The sequence below is a fragment of the Strongylocentrotus purpuratus genome, unplaced genomic scaffold, assembly GCF_000002235.5.
Source record: "Strongylocentrotus purpuratus isolate Spur 01 unplaced genomic scaffold, Spur_5.0 spur5_scaffold_5, whole genome shotgun sequence".
In the NCBI taxonomy this organism is placed as follows: Eukaryota; Metazoa; Echinodermata; class Echinoidea; order Camarodonta; family Strongylocentrotidae; genus Strongylocentrotus; species Strongylocentrotus purpuratus.
In genome coordinates, this window is record NW_022145611.1 from 12728955 (window position 1) to 12749489 (window position 20535).

General features: G+C 35.9%; 2 protein-coding genes across 2 annotated transcripts in view; both read right to left on the minus strand.

Annotated features, from left to right (window-relative positions):
* Nucleotides 1-98: 98 nt before the first annotated feature.
* Nucleotides 99-14771, minus strand: LOC115929523 (2-aminoethylphosphonate--pyruvate transaminase-like). The gene is made up of 8 exons (XM_030998643.1): nt 14133-14771; nt 13484-13639; nt 11831-11931; nt 11002-11251; nt 10411-10575; nt 9625-9784; nt 2510-2670; nt 99-1912 (listed from the first exon to the last, which is right to left on the minus strand). The coding sequence occupies exons 1-8, from the start codon at nt 14170-14172 to the stop codon at nt 1749-1751; spliced, it is 1197 nt and encodes a 398-aa protein (XP_030854503.1). The 5' UTR covers nt 14173-14771; the 3' UTR covers nt 99-1748.
* A 2918-nt stretch (nt 14772-17689) lies between these two features.
* LOC755486 (leucine-rich PPR motif-containing protein, mitochondrial) overlaps nt 17690-20535 on the minus strand; it is a 28625-nt gene continuing 25779 nt past the window's right edge. Inside the window, exon 37 of the mRNA XM_030998951.1 lies at nt 17690-19859. Coding sequence (XP_030854811.1) covers nt 19773-19859 — 87 coding nt within the window. The 3' untranslated portion in view covers nt 17690-19772. The remainder of the gene's footprint in view (nt 19860-20535) is intronic.

Consider the following 20535-nt stretch of genomic DNA (forward strand, 5'->3'; position numbering starts at 1 on the left):
CATTGTTCTTAACTCTGGACAATGTTTTCCAGAAATGACAACAAAATCAAACAGAACCTGACTATACTATCTACCATATAAGAATACAATCTTAATTGAAGCGAGATTATATATATTTAAGAGACTTTGTTTGCAAAATATGAAGACGCATACGAAGACGTTCAATTAAAAATGAAAATAATTGCGGATTGAGATCAACAGAACACTCTTTCTTGGTTTCGGGGGTTCAGTTCAAATCAATATCGCATTCATTAAAAACCATCAAGGTTATCTCTCGACACATACACAATCATGCTGCCATTAATGTGGGTAAAGTTTATGGTGTATATAATCTTATGTGTATATAAGAATCTCTATTGAAGATAGTGACATAGTTTTACAATAGATAAAAAAGTTACATCAAATTCTAATTGAAACAATTACACCCGTAACGAACAATAAATTGCACACTAATCACTGTCGTACACAAGTGTTTTTATGCTTCTTGGTGTATTCAAATACTTGTAAAAATAAAAATAAAAAACAAGAACGAAAAGAAGAAAAACAATAATGATATTTCTTAAAATCACTTACTATAGGATACGCCTGATTTTCGAAATGTCAACTCAATGTGAGTTAGAACTACCATACTTCATATATGCAGTAATGATGGCTAGATTTAAGGGGGCCATATATTTGTAAAGCGCTTAGAGACATTTGTGATAAGCGATATATAAAAGCTAAATATTATTATTATATTATATTTTAAACCACACTAACATTAGTGCCGATAGAAACTCAATATGAGTCGAAATGTAGTGCACTTTATGATGGGTACAGTAACTCGACCCTCACATTTACTCTCTTCATATTACACACAACGTCGATCATAGTCACGTGACGTTGTTACATGGTAATTTTCCTTTCATTTCAGTTTCACTCGTAAGCTCATTTTATAGTTCACATATTCATTTTAGTGCCACAATAATAGAAGTACATAACTGTACAAATTAATGGAAAAGCATTTCGGGCGAACAACTGTGACAAATACAAATTCAATAAGATATCAAACATACTCCTGTTTAAGAAGGCGTACTACTGTGTGGAATTATGAATCATTTGACGTTATAGTCTCTAATATCCAGATAATAACATTTTTATAAACCTCCTACCAATTTTGGATTAAACGTCTTGAAAAATATGAACGGTATTATATACCTTCCAAATTTTTCCTCTTTTTGTACGTCTCCCGCTCAAAAATGTATATAATTCACACATCAATTTTTTTGAAATGTTACATGTACGATCGCACAGCTATCAAGAAATCATGTTCAGATTATGTATCATGCCATTATCATTGTTCACTCATTTCAATAGGTGGCGAACAAGGGTTTCGAGAGTTGGTTGATGACGATGTTTATCGTTTTCGATACAGTTTGCCGCTTTTACTGTGTGATAAAACCGGTAGGGAATGAAACACCGACATGGCAGGATATTGTGTCCACCTGACCATTATATTGCAATAACCCTTGAGTTGATTTCTCAAACTTTTAAGGATCGTTTGACAATATTCTTTCGGGGGTATATGCTGGGCAATTCGTAGGGGCAATCGCACCCCCCTGCCCCACCCCTGTAACCATGGACCTGTGATGTAACGCAGCTCTTAATCTCTTGCTTGGCAGATGTCTTGATTAAAAATCATTCACCATTACGTTCATGATGCTGTGCAAATGCATTTTCTGAATAACCTGCTACATGGTGTAGGTTAGTCAGCCAATGGTGACATCATTAAGGGGCAGTGGTATCCCCATGTCCCCGAATACTTGACGGATACCAGATAGCAGAAGGCGCATGTCATCGGGGAAAAGATGGCCGATGTTTCCAATACGAAAACATTTTGCTTTCGTCACTTTACCAGGGTAGATGACCAAACCTGCGGAAATGAGAGATATGGAGATTAAAAATCAATTAAAGATTGATAGAGATTGATAAATTTGACAAAAATATATTTAATACAAAGGTGATGTTCATCCTACGGTAATGCTTATAATTGATTTGATAATCTCCAACATCAGAAGAATGCCTTCTCGATCAAACCCCTCCACCGTATTATAAGCACTGAATTCGATCCGCCCAGATATTTAGTGTCTTCGTTGCCTATACTAAACACAACAATTTATTTATTTATTTTTTACCTCAGGAGCCGAATAGATAAACAGAAAGATAGATATTTAAAGAGAGAGAAAGAGAGAGAGAGAGAGAGAGGGAGAGAGAGAAAGAGAGAGAGAGAGAGAGAGAGGGGGTGGGGCGGGAGGAAGAAGGTCTAAGGGAAGACGACAGGGGAAATGGGTGAGGGAGGAAGAAGAGAGAGGATAGGGGAGAGAAAATGGGAGAAAAAAAGGGGGGGGGGGAGGAAGATATGGATAAAATCATCTTGATGAAGGCAGTGATAATAAAATAGCACATTCATAAAGACAACAAAGCACAAAGTAGGAGAGGAAAGAAGAGTTGAGACTATTTAGAAACTTACCAAATTGGCTGAGCCGCTCGTACATCTGGGTGAAATCAAAGTTGGGATGATCCGGATAGTAGAAGGATGTGATGATGTAACCCTCGTGAGTATTATCCAAAAACTCTCGAAAGCCAAACCCCTTCATCCCCTCCCGCAAGATTCGACGATTCTCCTTGTATCTGGGAGGAAGAGGGCGAGACAAAAGAAAAAAAGAGAAAGAGAGAGAGAGAGAGGGGAGGGGGAAATAAGGTGGTAGTATTGCAACAAATTAGAGGTCAATATACAAAGTACGAGGTTACCATGGCAACGATACTGTAATGTACTATCTACGCGGGAAGTATATGATTGTATCGAGACCTGCTACTTCAAACAAACAAAAAGACAAGCAGGGGTGTGATTAATAATCAAAATAAGTTGGACAAGTCGCGTATCGAATCAAATGGCAAAAAGATCAGAACATCAACCGTCAAAACATTGCTGGTAAAAATAGAAAGCAACAACTCCGTTTTCTTGGACACTGCCTCCGAGACCCGAGTGATGTTAAAGAAAATGGTTTGACTTCGAAAGTAGGAAGGAAAGACGACCTGACAAAACATCAGTTCACTTTAACATCTAGGAAAAGCGCAATGGAGAGCGATATGAACAGTGGCAATGACCGGAACTGATCACAAACAGGCAGAACATGGATGATTGACATACGGGTCGCACATGCTACAAGATAAGTGGCTCATGAACAAGGAGGTCGACTGGGTCAAAAAGATGACTATTAGGAAAGGGTTAACATATCGATTACTTTTTATAACTAAATATATAATCAATAGGGGGTGGATTAGGCTATCTTTATTTAAAAATATAACATTACAGTGATTAAAAGACAAATGGGAAGGGTAAAATAATTTACGTTATGACAAAATACTTCATATTGTTAAGTAAGAGTCAAAGAAACCAATATTATGCCAAACGAAGTTATTTTATCATCCAAGGAGCGATGAACCAACAGAATTCAGACAGAAAATGGAGGATTTTAAGAGAAGTGATAAATAGGAAGAAAACTCCAAGAAAGGAAAACAGGAGGAAAATGGCCGCGTTTCGCATGTGGACGTGATTTGCGTCGAGAGCAGTTTTGAGCAGAATTTTATCACCGGTGACGAATATGTGTGACTTATAAACGGTAAATTCTATCAATTTCAACTCTTCTGTGATACTGTGTTAAACTTATAGTCAATATTACGAGCAGATTTATGCGTAATCATGGAGAATAACTCGCCACTCAGTAAGAAACTAAAGTTGAACAATGAGCACGCGGACTCAGCAGTTCCTCACCAGGCTTCCCCGGCAACCGCCGGGAACGTTACAGTGTGCGACCCCCCAGCGAAACGGAACATTCTCTCATCAGTTTCCCACTCTACCCCAGCGGCAGTAGCCGACCTATCAATGAACAAGCCACCACAATGGTTCGTACAATTCTTTGCTGATTTTGAGAATAGACAAGAGGCTCGTATTGAGTCACTTCTCGACAAAAAACTGGGTGACCTTACTTTTAAAGTCGCAGATCATGAAGAGAAGATCAAATGTCTGTCTTTTGAAGTTGATAATATGAAAGATGCTGTACAGGCCTTGCAAATAGAGAATGGAAAGCTGGAAAGCAAGTTAGACGATCTTGAAAATCGTTCTAGAAGAAATAATCTCGTAGTCTTTGGGATCCAGGAATCAGATAACAAGGAAGACTGCAGGAAGGTGATTCAAGATTTCATGCGTTTTGCAGAGGTGCCTGAGGATGTTATCAAGGATATTCAACGATGTCACCGTACACCATCATTTCGGCCCCAGGTAAAGGAGAATTCTCAACAATATCCCAGGAGGATCCACTTAGGTTTTGGCGCCTACGCTGCGAAAGAGAGGGCCCGAAAAGCCTGCATTAAGAAGCTTAAGGCTACTACATCATTATACCAAGACCACAAGGTTTTCGTTGCGGAGGATCTCTCGCAACGTGTTCTCCAACTCAGAAAAGCTAAGGCTGGTTCATTCAAGCGTCTCAAGGAAGAGGGCAAAAGGCCTTTTTTCGTTTTTCCGGACAAGTTATGTCATAGGAATCCAGATGGAAAGATGATCATCGCTTAACTTTCTGCTGTCCTCCTTTTATGGGATAATATCATTCATGTGACATTCCAGTTTCATCCCTGATTATTATGTTTGTTTTATGACGTTCTGCTGAAGAATTCCTATATAGGTCTATGGAGATACACGTAGGTGTGAATTAATTGCTTCTGGCTATTTCACCGTGGAGTCTACAGCACTCAACATTTTTTATTCATCACATTATTTGAAAGTTTCTTACTTTGTTTGGAGAATATACATCCGTACGTTCATGTCATCTGTACAAAAGAACTTGCATTAACAAGCTAGTTGACAGTAACTTGGATGTTATTGACAGATGTCTAACTCTCCTTTATTTGGTGAGGGTGAACTTTTAAACATATAAGAGTGTAATTTAAGTTTATTTTACAAGATGTGGAGTTTAAGTGGCCCTGGTCAGTTACAATTTACAACAGTATAAAAGTTCTGTGCCATTTTCATTTTGTCTGTAATTCTTACTGTTTCTCCCTCTGACTCCAACAACACAAGACATTTTTTGTTATATGTTTGCAGAATGCTCTTTTCCTAGTTAGATTGGGAGTTCGAAAAGTCACTTTACCCTTTTTTCTGCTCAGAACTGTTCTGCATGCCTTTGCACTTTTGGTTTGGGCTGTTTTATGATTTGAAGCCTTTGCCGTTCGTTCTCGTGCAACCTTTTTCTCTTTTTTATTGTCTTAATCTTGTCGTTTTGATGATGCTTACATCTACATGTATGTCAATTACTTTTTTAATTTCAAATGATCATGCAGCAATCAGTATTTTGCAGCTTTGTTACATAGGACTGGTTTTTATGACCACAATTCTTATTTCAGTGTTATCTTCATCTACAAGTGTAGTGATTTGGTGTGTATTTATGTGTATATACCATGAATGTTAGGTTAGCTACTTTTAATTGTCGGGGTATACAAGATCATGTCAAAAGAAGAAAATTTTTTCATTACTTAAGATCAATTAATAGTGACATAATATTTTTACAAGAAACTCACTCTTCTAAATCAGATGAACAATTTTGGAAACAACAATGGGGTGAAAAAGCATGGTTTTCTAGCCACGCTTCAAATAGTAGAGGTGTAGCCATTTTGATTCGAAATCGGGTGTCATTGGTCCTTAACTCTTCTTTTATTGACCCCGATGGGAGATACCTGATTTTATCTGTTACCATTAATGAGGTACCTGTGATTTTAGTTAATCTCTATGGTCCAAATAATGATGACCCCAATTTTTTTCTTGAAGTTTTCAGTAAAGTGGATAAACTCGATTACACCTCCATTCTATGCGCTGGGGATTTTAATGCTGTTTTGGGGCCCATGGATTATCAAGGGGGTAGGGACACCCACTCAAATTTCAAATCAAAGGAAATGTTAATAACACTTATGGATGAATTTAATCTTTGTGACATTTGGCGCAGTTTTCATCCAAACCTGAAGCAATATACGAGACATCAAAAAAAACCTAGAGTGTTATCCAGGATTGATTTCATTCTTGTTTCTGATAATTTTGTTACCAATTGTTTGCAATCTAAAATAATCCCAGGAATCCAATCCGACCATTCCCTTGTTACATTAAATTTTAAAGGTGCTCAACCACTAAGGGGCCGAGGATTTTGGAAACTGAATTGCAAATATTTACATAATGATGCAGACTTTAGTAGAATTATCATTGACAAAATAGAAGATTTTAAATTAATTCATTCCAAAAGCGATTGCAATCCAAATATTTTATGGGACTCTTTAAAGTGCACCATTACTGGCATTTGTATAGAATATTGTACACGTAAAAAGAAGGAAAAGGATTTTGCAAAAAAATACCTTTTGGCGGAAATAGAAGATATAGAGAAAAAATTAAGTGCTGATTTAAATAACAATGAGCTTATTAATGAAAAGGATTTTTTAACCCAGGCTTTAAATGATATTTTAGATGTGGAAACCAAAGGTTTAATTATTCGCTCACGACTTCGATGGGCTGAAGAAGGAGAAAAAAGCTCCAAATATTTTTGTAATTTAGAAAAAAGAACTGGAGAGAAGAAAAGTATTTTCAAATTAAAGAATGAAGATGATGATATTATTGTTAATCAACACGCTATACTGGAGGAAATTAATTCATTTTATCAAACCCTTTACACAAAACACTGTGGTGACAATAATTCAGATAATGAAATGGAGGACTTTTTAGACTCTATTGAATTCCCTCAATTAAATGAAGTTGATAAGGTTCTTCTTGATAAACCCATCTCTAAAAAGGAATTATTTGATACAATTGCTTCAATGAAACATAACAAGTCACCAGGTTTGGATGGATTACCTGTAGAATTTTATATTGTGTTTTGGAAAGATATTTCTGATATGCTTATAGACTCATTTAATTTCTCCTTACAGAATGGACTAATGTCTAGCTCACAAAGAAACGGAGTTATTACCTTGATTCCAAAAAAAGACAGGGATGCCTCCTACTTAAAAAATTTCAGACCTATATCCCTGTTAACAGTAGATTACAAAATTTTAGCCAAAACTTTAGCAAACCGTGTAAAAAAAATCCTTTCAGATTTGATTCATCCAGACCAATCTGGTTTTTTAAAAGGAAGGAATATTGGAAACAATGTGAGATTAATTATTGATATAATTGAATATACAGAATCAGAACAAATTCCTGGTGCAATCCTTCTCCTTGATATTCAAAAAGCTTTTGATAGTGTTTCCCATGATTTCCTATGTTGTGTACTAAGAAAATTCAATTTCAGTAATGAATTCATTGATTGGATAAAAGTATTTTACTCCGGTAGGAAAAGTTATGTATCTAACTATGGTAATTTGACCAGACCACTTAATATGGAAAGAGGTATTTTCCAAGGGTGTCCCATATCCCCATATTTATTTTTGCTAGTTATTGAATCTATGGCTCTTGCTATTCGACAAAATCCTAATATTCAAGGTATCCCAGTTGCAGAAAATGAACTGAAAATTTCTTTGTTAGCAGATGATTCTACGTGCTTTATTGATGGCTCAGATAACTCTTTTAAATCATTATTCGACACTATTGGGTTTTTTTCTGAGAGCTCTGGCTGTAAACTTAATATTTCAAAATCAGAGGCAATATGGATTGGTTCTTTGAAGGGTTGTCAAAGGTATCCATTTTGTGAGAAAGGTCTGAAGTGGAATAAATTTACTTTTAAGACTTTAGGCATTCACTTTTCTTTGACCACAGATCATTTATATGACCTTAACCATAAGATAAAACTCAAATCCATTGAAAACACCCTAAATTGTTGGCGCGCAAGAAATTTATCTCTGGTCGGGAAGATCTGTGTCGTAAAGACCCTATTGCTGCCACAAGTTCTTTATTTTTTTTCTGTGTTGTGTATTAAAATACCTAAGAAATTTTTTAGACAGTTAAATACAATACTGTATAAATTTATATGGAATGGTGGCAGTGATAGGGTCAAAAGAAGGCTCATGTGTAATGATTACTCTTTGGGTGGTTTAAAAATGATAGATCCATACACATTCTCTATTGCTCAAAAAATGTCATGGGTCAAAATGCTTCTTGATGATAACTATCAAAGCGTGTGGAAGTCCATTGAAATGTCTATTTTAAATAATTTCAGTAGCAGAGAGGATATACTATGGAAAGCATATGCTCCTCAAAGTATATTAAACAAATTAGGTTCATGTCAATTAGCTGAATCCCTTCAAACATGGTATATATTTAGAGAAAATTTTGCTAAAACTGAGTTCGGTACAGTCTTTTCCGCAATTGGCTCTTGTCAGTGTATTTGGTTTAACAGAAATATCTGTTCAAAATCAAAACATTATTTTTTATATGAAGATTGGTTGGACAAAGGAATTGTCTATATCAGTGATTTACTCAACCCTCCCCACCCAGGTAATAAACTTTTTGAAGAGCTTATTCTGGATTATGATATTGGTAAAAAAGACAGGCGGAAATATAATTTTTTATTGAGAAATATACCAAATGACTTGCTAGTCACTTCTGACTTAACCCCTGACAAAATATTTGATGACGTTAAAACTAAGCTCTTGAAAACTCTAAAAATTCCAAAATATGCATATAGTACAATGCTAGAGTCATGTTCTCCAGAACGTCAAATCTTATTTTGGAATGACCTCCAAGAACCTGACGAAGTTGATTGGGAAAAGACTCATGTGAATAACTTTAAATGCACTATAAGTACTCGTATTCGCTCTTTCTACTTTAAGTTATTTCATAGAGCTATAGGTTTGAATGAGTTTTTGTATAAAATTAAAAGGAAGGTCTCCCCCAATTGTTCATTTTGTAATACTGACCCTGAGACATATAGTCACATTTTTGTTGAATGTCCTAATGTTAAGCCTATTTGGGATGAAACTGTTAAAGCTATTATTCAGAAAACTAATAAACCTCTAAATGTCTCAACATTTGAAAAAATGTTCGGTTGCGAATCTGATAGGTTCCTTACATATTTGTTTCTTTTACTTAAATATTATATTTATATATGCAAATTCCAAAGCAAACCACCAAACTTCGAAGGTTATAAATGCTATATTACGGCCAATAAAGAACTCGAGTATTGTATTGCCAAAAAAAATAACAAACTCCCTATTCATTTTCGGAAATGGAGATTTAACATTTGAATATGTTACCTTTGAGCTCCTTTGCAAATTGTATTTTTGCTTTTAACATGCTTTAAAAAAAAAAATACCCTGTACAATGTACTATGTACCATGTTTGTTATATAAGTAACGCGGAAAACACCTAACATGTCTTTTTTTATGAATGAAAATCATTTTGTCTTATTCTTCTGGCGACAATTCTATGTTAACATTTTTGTATTGCTGCTTTTTTTTTTTTTTTTTTTTTTTTTTTTTTCAAATTGATTTCTTTGATTCATGTGTTGATTTGTATCTTGAAAACCAATAAAACACATAAAAAAAATAAAAAAAAAAAAAAAAAAAAAAAAAAAAAAAAAGAAAGGAAAACAATTGAGAAGTATATAGTCGTACCTTTTCGCTCTTGCCACGACCCCTCCTTCGGCGTCAAGTTCTTTGAGAGCCTGGTGGAAGGCCAGGATGGTATGGGTGGGAGGAGTGAATCGAAACTGGCAGTTCTTTTCCAATCCTTGCCATTGGTCATAGAGGTCCAGACTTAGACTTCTTGAGTTACCTGTGATCGGGGAGAAATGGATGCAACCAGTAAGAGATTAATACGAGTATTATGGTGGTAAACTACGCACCAATATAGGACAAACAAATGCAGGTGAGCAATGCTTGTAAAGCCATTAAGTTGGTTTAGACCCTCGGACCTCTTCATTAGTATACAACTTCTACAAACGGAAAAAATTTAAAGATTTAAACGTCAAACTCACGAGTTATCATTTAAAACTTGCATGGCCTGCAGAGAACACAGGATGCTATTTTGGTACTAATCTAGTTATTAAACACGAAACAAAAACGGGAGGGGAAAAATATTTGTCCCATAGGCGAAACAAAGGGGTGAAACGACGCAGCTCCCTCAATAAGAACATTTGAGTTATAAAAATAGGCAAATCATAAAGAGGAAAAAAGGAGAGTAGAAATCATATTTGGATTTTGTCTCACCTCCGCCTCCTCCGAGCGAAAAAGGGAAGGCAGACGGGATCTCAAAATTATTTTCCTGATGACACCCCCACTATCCCACTACCCCCCCCCCCGCACACACACACACACACACACACACACACACACACACACTCTTGCCTTCAACACAGATTACAAACTTATGCCTTTGTAACCTTATATAATCATCATTACCTTGGCACTTCTTCAGTGTCTCGATTTTGGCGATGGTGAATCCAAAGCCTGGGACGCCCTCTAGGCACTTGTTGGCAGAACTTACCAAGAAGTCAATACCAGAAGCTTCAAACTCGATCGGTATTGCTCCAAAGCTACTCATGGCATCAACGATGTAGGCTGCATCTTTTTTGTTACGGGGTGATGGAAGACATTGGAAAGAAAATCATGAAAATAAGGTTTGAGTTAATCAGAATGATTCATGTATATATTGCATGAAATAAATACAATTAATAAATATTATCAATGTGCACGAAACTGCCAAAATGAAATGTGAATATCAGTTAACGGAAAAGTGACGATAGTTGAAATGTACATTATGCGCATTATGGGCAAGCGACGTCAGCCCAACGCCGCCCCTCCCCGACCATCCCGTGATTCCCATAAGCCGAGAAGCCAAAGAGTTAAGTATGAATGTTGTCACTGGTTTTGTTTTTGATCACCATTGATCTTCTGAAACTACTTTATATTAAGTCTACAGAGTTCTTGAAACGAGCTTCAAGCCCTAACGTATCGTAATGAGTGAATAAATCCGTTTGAAGATCTTCATACTCGGACAACACTGTTTGACGAGATTTCCAACAGCACCAATGGGGTTTATCACTCCTGAGGTTGTTTCACTGTGAACGATTCCAACATTCGTCCATCCTCTATCGTCCTTCAGCCTCTCCTCCACCCGGAAGGGATCCACTCTCTGATCTTCGGGAAAGGTCATCACTTCCAAGCTGGTCTCGGGAATCCCGAGAAGGCTGACGGCCTTGGCCATGCGCAGACCATATGCGCCATTGACCAGAAGTAGAACCTTGCCGTTGTAAAAAAAATATATAAAAAAATGATAATGATAACAATCACAACAATAACAACAACAACAATAATGATAATAACAATGATAATAATATAATAATGATAATAATAATAATAATGATAATAATAATCAACTATAATAATAATAATAGATAGACAATGCAAACGCCACCTCTCCTTATTTTAGAGGTGTATTTTGTTTCTACATGGGTTAAAAGGAAATGAAGTACAACCCAGTTCCACGATTTCTGCCGCCGAATTTAAATTGGTTGATAATAGTTTAAAATTACAGTACGTACATTCGGCCGGTTTTGTCTTGTAATATTTGAGGACCCTATTGGTATTTTTCAAGTGGATGGGCTAGCTGCTCATTTTGCATTGCGGTGTCACTGCATATTATTTTTAGTCAGTTTGGTCTGAAAACCCGTATTCCCTATACAAACCTTGTTTCATAAACGATTAATATTCTTAGACTGCCGGCAAATACCATTTTACCACGGTTGAGAAAAGAACCAAACTGATACATTTATTTACATAATTATAAAGGGTGGATATGCCATCAGTTTGTAAAACTTACTCGAGGATTTTCCCGAGGAATACTTGTTGTAAGAGCGGCCTCTATGCTGAATGTACCACTGCCTTGCATGAGCACGCAAGTATGTGTTTCTTTTGACACACCTTATAGTAATGAAAAGAAGAAGAACAATGATACTTGATGCAAAATAATTAATTTTTCACATTATCAAAATTCATCAGCGAATTATGACGTCAGTCAAACCTGTATTCGTGGCTGGCCACCTTTCTATAAAGGCCACCTGCATTGTTGATATGCATTTTGTCTCGCCGAGAACTTGAAGAAATATGTTCTGTATAATTATAGAACCTGTTTACATCAGCCACTTTGTATATTTCTCTCTGTTGGCTTCAATATAGCAAGGTTTGACTATATCATTAAATTTGCAGATTATGTTGGTAATACCTAAAATACGAATCCAATATGCTTTAAAGATACAAAAGATACAGGCCCATGTAGGCCTATATAGAGTGCAATATGGGAGGTGCATTATGCTAAGAGCTACATACAATGGTGTAACGCTGAAGGTATTTAAAAAAAAAAAGATACATTGGTGGCTCATTCAATATCATTTTGCTGCTTAAAATTTTGTACGGGGGAAATGGGTTTGCATGAACGTAGTCACGTTACATTTCCCGGTCAATTAGCATAGACAGTGATGTTTAGTATGTGAAATAAGGTCAAAGGGCAACCATTGTCATTTTTAATGTTACCATAAAGTTGGTCAAAACATCTTGAGTCATTATAATTATGATCGTCATAAAAATAATTATGCAGTTTAGTTGTTAGACACAAAGGCACAATAGACTTATTGAGCACCGTTTTTTCACTAAAATATTTTCAAGGGAAGCCTTAAAGATACTATGTCCCTTTTGCAGCCAACCTCAAATTCTGTAGAACTTTGCAGGAATTATGGATATGTCGTGTATGTCCTATCTGTGAAATTTAAACGTTAGCAGTATCCTAATATTCAAATTATGCAAGGAAACCCGTTTACTTGCTAGACTTCACTGTCTGACACTATTGTCAGTATTGAGTGACTGACTGGCTTTTTCTTCTTCTTTGGTAATAACATACATAAAATGAGCTGTAAATGATTTGTCTACAATAATAGCCCACTTCTTGTAATGGCCAAAATTAAACTGATTGAATCTTTGCGCAGCATAAAATGTACGACCATGCGGTACAATAATCTGAAAATCAAGACTATTACTTACTGGCTCTATAGCTCCTAAGTCGATTTGACAACTAATAGTCGTTATTTTCCCACTTAAAGACATTTTCAAGCCCCATTTTTTTAAGGGGAGTTCTAAATTAGTATTATCTTTCAAATGCCATTGGAATTTAACCTTTTCATTTTTGGCCTGCAAAAGGGACATAGTACCTTTAAAGGGTTATGATGATTGAAAAACTAATTAATGACATCATTATCACGTGATATGCTTATTTATAACATAAATTTCAACAGAAAATGCATATCATATTTTGACAGTTGGACATAAACTTCTGCGTGAATATCTCTTAGGTGACGGTTACTAAAACGCGTGGGAGTGCATGACTGAACCCCACCCCCCCCCCTGTATTCCCAATTTCCCGCGCCCCACCCTTGTATGCTTCTGCCTTTTATACTTAGCTAGGTAGATCTTGTATCATTACCTGCAATTTGAAGTAAACTGTCTCGTACTGACTGGAGAATGTTGATGAATGTATGGTCTCTTGAGCCTAGATCTTGAAGCATGGCTTCTTTGGTTGTTAGACTGACACACAGAGGACCCGGAGTAAAGAGCTTCTTGCCCTGTGCCCGAGTGTTCTCTAAATAGTAGCAAGAAAAGAAACTTAAAACAAGGGCATCGACAGGCCACTTTGAACTGGGGAAAAGAAGGGGAAGAGAAGGGGAAGAGGAGGGAAAGAGAAGGTGGAGAGGGATGTCAAACCAAATTTTCCGACAACATAGCTGAAAAGTTTACCCCACGGTCCACGCCCCCCCCCCCTCCCCTCGAGTCTCCACGCCCCTATTTGAATTCTTAATTTGCCGACAAGATTCAAGCTGGTCATCAGATTGTCAGTTTGTCAACAGATGTTCATTATTTTCAAAATTTTAGAATGAGAACATATTATTATATCTTTGTCAAAATATTTCCATTAAGTACAAACTGATGAAACATCACAGCAAGTTTTAATGTACACCAATGTCTATTAAGAATAGTGCTGATTCCACTCTAGGCTTAAATTTCAAAGAAAACTTAAACATATATTTTCCCGAAAACTCGTTAGCAAGGGAGTCCTGAAAATTCGGCACACTTACCGGCCCTGTCAGTTGAAGTGACGTGAAATCCATTCTCCATTTCGACCGTGATTAGAAAGAAAATGGCAAGAGTCACTATAATTCAAGATCCATCGACAATCAAGTTCAGAAAATAGAAATTTCGTCTTCAATATCGTAAACGTTGGATCTTGGCTTTACAGAAAGCAATGCAATATATACGAGTACATGGCATGCTTTCTTGCCGTATTTACAATCCTAAGATAAATATATATATACATGTATCTTGTTTGTTCTGCGAAAGTACAGGTTAGATCCAAAGAGAGGCAATGCGTACGTGCTACAGCAACACTTTTAATCACAATGTTATGCAGGCACGAATGTTGCTTTCAATCAGTCTCGAATTGCATGACGGTCGGAAAACGATTATTTATTTAAATGATCTGCATGGTCAATGTTCACTGGTAATAAGTTGACCATCCCTCAAACTAGTAAACAGATATAGGTGATATGGCTTTTTCAGTTATTGCCCCTCCCCCTCCGTTTGCCTTGTTGATAGCTCCTACACAAAGTACAAGTATGTTACAAAAATATATTCAGTACAGTTTGTGTTTTCGAGACGGATCAGAATAATTTACAAATTAACCATATTATTTCTCTTTATTTTCAAAGTCCAGAGGCCATTAAAAATGTTAATTGCGCTATTCCCCCATTTCAGAACCAGAGTGCCACTTCTCGTTTATCTCCAATTTCGCCCAGGCCTTCCTTCCCTTACTCCCTCCCTTCCTCCTCCGACTTCTTCTCCTTCTTCTTCTTTCTCCTACTTCTTCTTCTTCTTTCTTTCTTTCTCCTACTTCTTCTTTCTTTCTCCTACTTTTTCTTCTTCTTCTTTCTCCTACTTCTTCTTCTTCTTTCTTTCTTTCTCCTATTTCTTCTTTTCTTTCTTTCTCCTTCTCTTCTTCTTCTTCTTCTTCTTTCTTTCTCCTACTTCTTCTTTCTTTCTCCTACTTCTTCTTCTTCTTTCTTTCTCCTACTTCTTCTTCTTCTTTCTTTCTTTCTCCTATTTCTTCTTTTCTTTCTTTCTCCTTCTTCTTCTTCTTCTTCTTCTTCTTTCTTTCTCCTACTTCTTCTTTCTTTCTCCTACTTCTTCTTCTTCTTTCTTTCTCCTACTTCTTCTTCTTCTTCTTTCTTTCTCCTACTTCTTCTTTTCTTTCTTTCTCCTTCTTCTTCTTCTTCTTCTTCTTCTTTCTTTCTCCTACTTCTTCTTTCTTTCTCCTACTTCTTCTTCTTCTTTCTTTCTCCTACTTCTTCTTCTTCTTTCTTTCTTTCTCCTACTTCTTCTTTTCTTTCTTTCTCCTTCTTCTTCTTCTTCTTCTTCTTCTTTCTTTCTCCTACTTCTTCTTTCTTTCTCCTACTTCTTCTTCTTCTTTCTTTCTCCTACTTCTTCTTCTTCTTTCTTTCTTTCTCCTACTTCTTCTTTTCTTTCTTTCTCCTTCTTCTTCTTCTTCTTCTTCTTCTTTCTTTCTCCTACTTCTTCTTTCTTTCTCCTACTTCTTCTTCTTCTTTCTTTCTCCTACTTCTTCTTCTTCTTTCTTTCTCCTTCTTCTTCTTTCTTTCTCCTACTTCTTTTTCTTCTTCTTTCTTTCTCCTACTTCTTCTTCTTCTTTCTTTCTTCTACTTCTTCTTCTTCTTTCTTTCTCCAACTTTTTCTTCTTTCTTTCTCCAACTTCTTCTTCTTTCTTTCTCCATACTTCTTCTTCTTCTTCTTTCTTTCTCCAACTTCTTCTTCTTCTTTCTTTTTTCTTTCTTTTTCTTCTTCTTCTTCTTCTTCTTCTTCTTCTTCTTCTTCTTCTTCTTCTTCTTTTTCTTCTTCTTCTTCTTCTTTTTCTTTCTCTCCTCCATCTTTGTCAACATATGCCGCTTTTCCTCCACACATCAGTCTTAACTTCAGCGACGATTCCGAGATTTTGGACAGAAACTTACATGAACACTATCACAGATTTAACAGAAGAAAAAAAGAGATAAGAGAATGGACTAAGCTAGATATTATTGCTATTCTTTTAACATGACAAGTTGCTTTGACATGATAAACATTAGGGTTATCATTACACTCCTAACCGAAACTAAAATATCTTCCTTTAAAGTTTAAGGTCATTAAACTTTCTTAAAGGGCGTTACATCGAACTGAAACAGTAGTTTCATTACCAGTCATTACTATTCAGAGGAACGTTCGGAGTGAAATAATTCATTCTTAACCCTGTGCTCTAAAATTAGAATAGAGGTGCGTGTTTATTAGCATAGAATAGATAAAATAGTATTTTCGGGTCAACTCGGGTATACTAACGTCATAAACACGTCGCATATCATACCCATGATTGAGGAACAAAACACGCAACAATACAAACAACAAACACTATAATATGGTTCAAAGTCTTCATTTTAAAAAGTTTGTGCATACGTGAGCGCACATGCACAATCTCGTAGCAATGGGTTATAATACATTACGTCATCTGGGACACCCACTCCAGATATCTGTCGAAATTCCAGTGTTGACAATTTTAAAAATCATGTTTTTCATTTACCCTTGACGGCAAATTTATACATTAGAACCCTTTCCTTTCCTTCTTTCTTTCTTCCCTGTTTTTCAAGCCAGTCAACTATCTGTAAAGTACATTCTGTTGGTGGAAAATATGTTCCTGCACCCATACCTGAAGTTGACATTTTTACAGACACCCAAAAAAACCTGAACTTGAAGTTAGTTGTTTTGAAAGTCATTCAGCATTTATAGATCTTGGCTTTTGTGCCATTATCTCTCAGATAAGTATGACAATAATAATTTACTCTTAACATTGATACGTGGGAACACAACATTGTTGGCATGACTGTCCATAAGAGTTCATTAATCAATGCCATTTATCATTTGCTTTGTTTGCACCCAGTACGTCGACTTTAAGATAAGAGAAAAGTTTGGTGAACCCAAATCGAGCGGCTATGAACTTACTGATGTGAAGTGTGTTCACTTTAACTCGGTAGAGCACTAAAAGACCAGCTCACTTACTGATTAATGTGTGGAGGTGTTGTGGTTTAGTGGTTCATTCACTCAACTCTCAATGTAAGGGTTAAAGGTTCGAATCTCAGCATGGCACTAACGGTCACTAACGTCTTTTGGAAAGAAATTAATAATCCACATGTGTAAATGTGTACCTGGAGATTACTGGGGTAAAAATGACCGATGCTAACTTTGGTAAACAAACCAACTTTTATTATTACTGATATTATATATCATGCAAGTCTCTACTTAAAGCTTGCACAAATTTGCAATTATAGCAATAGCAAATCCACCATTGAAAAAGATTATTGAAATGAATCCCCCTGTAACAAATCGTTATACTTTTAAAGTTCTAAAGCAGAGAACTATATGTCTTTTAATGTACATGTATTTGGTTTATTTATCATTTACATTTAATTGTTGTTGGTCAATGCAGTATCCGCCTATATGAATTTTAAATTGTAATACATTACAAACAGTGTATTATACTTTTTATTACACATATATATAATTTTTTAGAAAATACACAAATCATGAATTGACAAAATGATTAAAGTCTCATCTTTAATAAATTTTAATTTGTCAAAATATGACTATACATGTAAGTGATGCAATACAGAAAGACTGCACAATCCACGCACTGACAAAGAAAGCATATCAATAATCATATCTCATAATGGTATCATTGACAAACTACATTTCAAATTCATATATTTACTTCAATGATATACAAAACTAACATGAATTCAGGGGGGGGGGGCACCTATCACCAAAACACTTTCTTAGGACAGTGCACAGCCATTGTGCAACATTCTTCTACTAATTCATAAATGGGGAGAAAATATGCTTTAGATGCACTTTCAGAGGGTATTGGGCATTAAGAATTAAAAACATAAATAATATTCACTTTTGGAGAAGCACAAAAAGTAAGACAGAATACGAAAGCTTACAGAGAGGTTAACAGTTCGTAAATATACATTGCACGTGTATATCAATTTTGTGGAATAATCTCATGAACGTTATGTTTGTAAAATACATTGATTACGTAGATCAATAACTACACCAATTAATTCATTTGTCAATGAAACACAGGTCAAAGTACATATGAAGCGTCTGTAACTACCAGGTAACTGGCTCATAAATCGTTCAGTTATACCAATAGTTATGCAGTGGAACCTCATAATAAAGAACATTGTCATAACAAACTCATGTTAAAACATGGTAATGTTGATAGTCCCAATTCTTTGTTTTCTATTATTAGTAGCTATGATATAACAAGGCTTAATTTAACATGGTACCTTTCTTGGTCCCAGAGAGTTTGTAATAATGAGGTTCCACTGTAATCATATCTCCAGATTATATGTTTATTCTTCAAGTAAAGAAGAAAAGTAGTTCAGTCACAAAATATCTTGAATGTTACAGAAATGAATTTCAATGGAATACAAGAAATGAGTTATCAGTGAATCAAAATAATTGAGAAATACACATCTTGCAAAAATCTATTGTAAATTGAACCAGTAACTCACTTCCTTTCATTTATTTTTCTGCATGGTCCACCATATTACACAAAAATACATATTTTAAAATGTTATTACTCATTAGTAGCATGAATTACAAACACCCATAAGTACGTTCTCTGTTGTTTTTTAATAGTCTGCAGGTAAAATAACTTGCAAAAAAACAACTGCTTTTACAGTAATCATATTATCAACTAATGCTTGAAGCAATAAAAATGCTACTTTTCATGATGAATATGTTTAATTTGACAATATATGACGCATTAGTTAATTAAATTTCTGTTAAAAATGTGCATTTAACACAGTTCATTTATTTTCTAAGGATGTGATCACATCAAGGGGATGATGCTCTATCAATACGGCAGAGAGATTTGAAAAGGAAGATCCTAAGTCTTTCTCAGCATCTCAAATTACAACAATCACCAACCTCTCAATCATACACATTTAGATCCCATTCACACCTTAACTTACCATAGCATATCCATGTCTATGGGTAATATACAAGTACCTCAGTCGCATCGCCGAACCGACTCCATACGGACTCCTAACCGACAAATTCTTGGCCATTCGGGGGTAACATAACCTTTTGTTTTGTCTGTTTGGAGCCAGAAGGGCATTAATTCATATCATTTTACAAAGAGTTAGCGCCCTTCTGGCTCCAAACAGATGGTTTGGTCCGTTTTCAGCCCGGTGTCTGTCTCGTTGGTGTGACTGGAGCATAACTGCTCATGAATAACAACCACATGAAAATTTAAACGCATTAGAATACATTACGATGGATTTGCCGTGAAAAGGGAAACAGCCCGAGTACTGCAACTGTCAAATCAAAATACAATAAATAAATCTCAAAACAGGCCTATTGATGTAAAAAACCATACAAAATCATAGAAAACAAAAAATTATAAATCTTTCTGCCCAACTACCCCTGGCATGTCCTCCTATCCATTTCGCACGGCTGACCAAGTGCCCACCATCAGACCCTTTCACACTGTCTCCTGTCATGCTTCATCATCACCATCGCCATCATCACCATTATCACCATTATCCTCATCTTCTTCTTCTTCTTCTGTATCCAGGTAGGATTTCAATGTTCATATAAGAGTTGTTTGACTGGGATCAGCTCTCATCCTCTGTGATCTTGATCTCGGGTAGGTTGTCTTTGTCCTCCAGTCTGAGCTTCTCTCGGTAGAATGAGATGGGATTCTGGTACAAGATGAGGAGGGGGAAAGGAGAATGGATGAACAGAGTTTCAATAAAGATACAAAAGTACCTATCAAAAACTGCTATCTTGATCAGCAAATAAGTACACTCTTAAACATGCAAGTATTCTTGTGGAAAACACTTATGAGCTACAATGCAATTCTCCAATAAATGCCTTTGGCCCATATTCTTGAAAGCGACCAAAGTTGGACCTACCTTAATTTTACAGTACACTGATCTGTAAAAGGCAAGGTGTAAAGCCAAAAGTTTTACATAAATTACTTGAATTTTGTAACAGAATAAAAATTACTTTGCTTAAGATAGTAAAATGAGAAAGAAATGTCATAGGGACAAGCTTTTGTATTTTCACTTAGTTATAGAATCATGGTTGAACAGGTTAAAGGAATAACTCAACACTAGGTCCCCAGGAAAGAAACATCCATACATTTAAAAATGTTACTAAACAGGGCCCTATTGCATAAAACTTACCATTGATGGTAACTTTGCCATCAATATTAACTACCATGGCTACATCACTCAACAGCAAATCAAATCAAGGTTTCTATGCAAGTTACCATCGATGGCCAGTTTTATGCAACAGGGGCCAGGGACCCGTTTCACAAAGCCTTTTTTCAATGACAAATGACAAAAATCAGTGACAAATCTGTTGACAACCAAT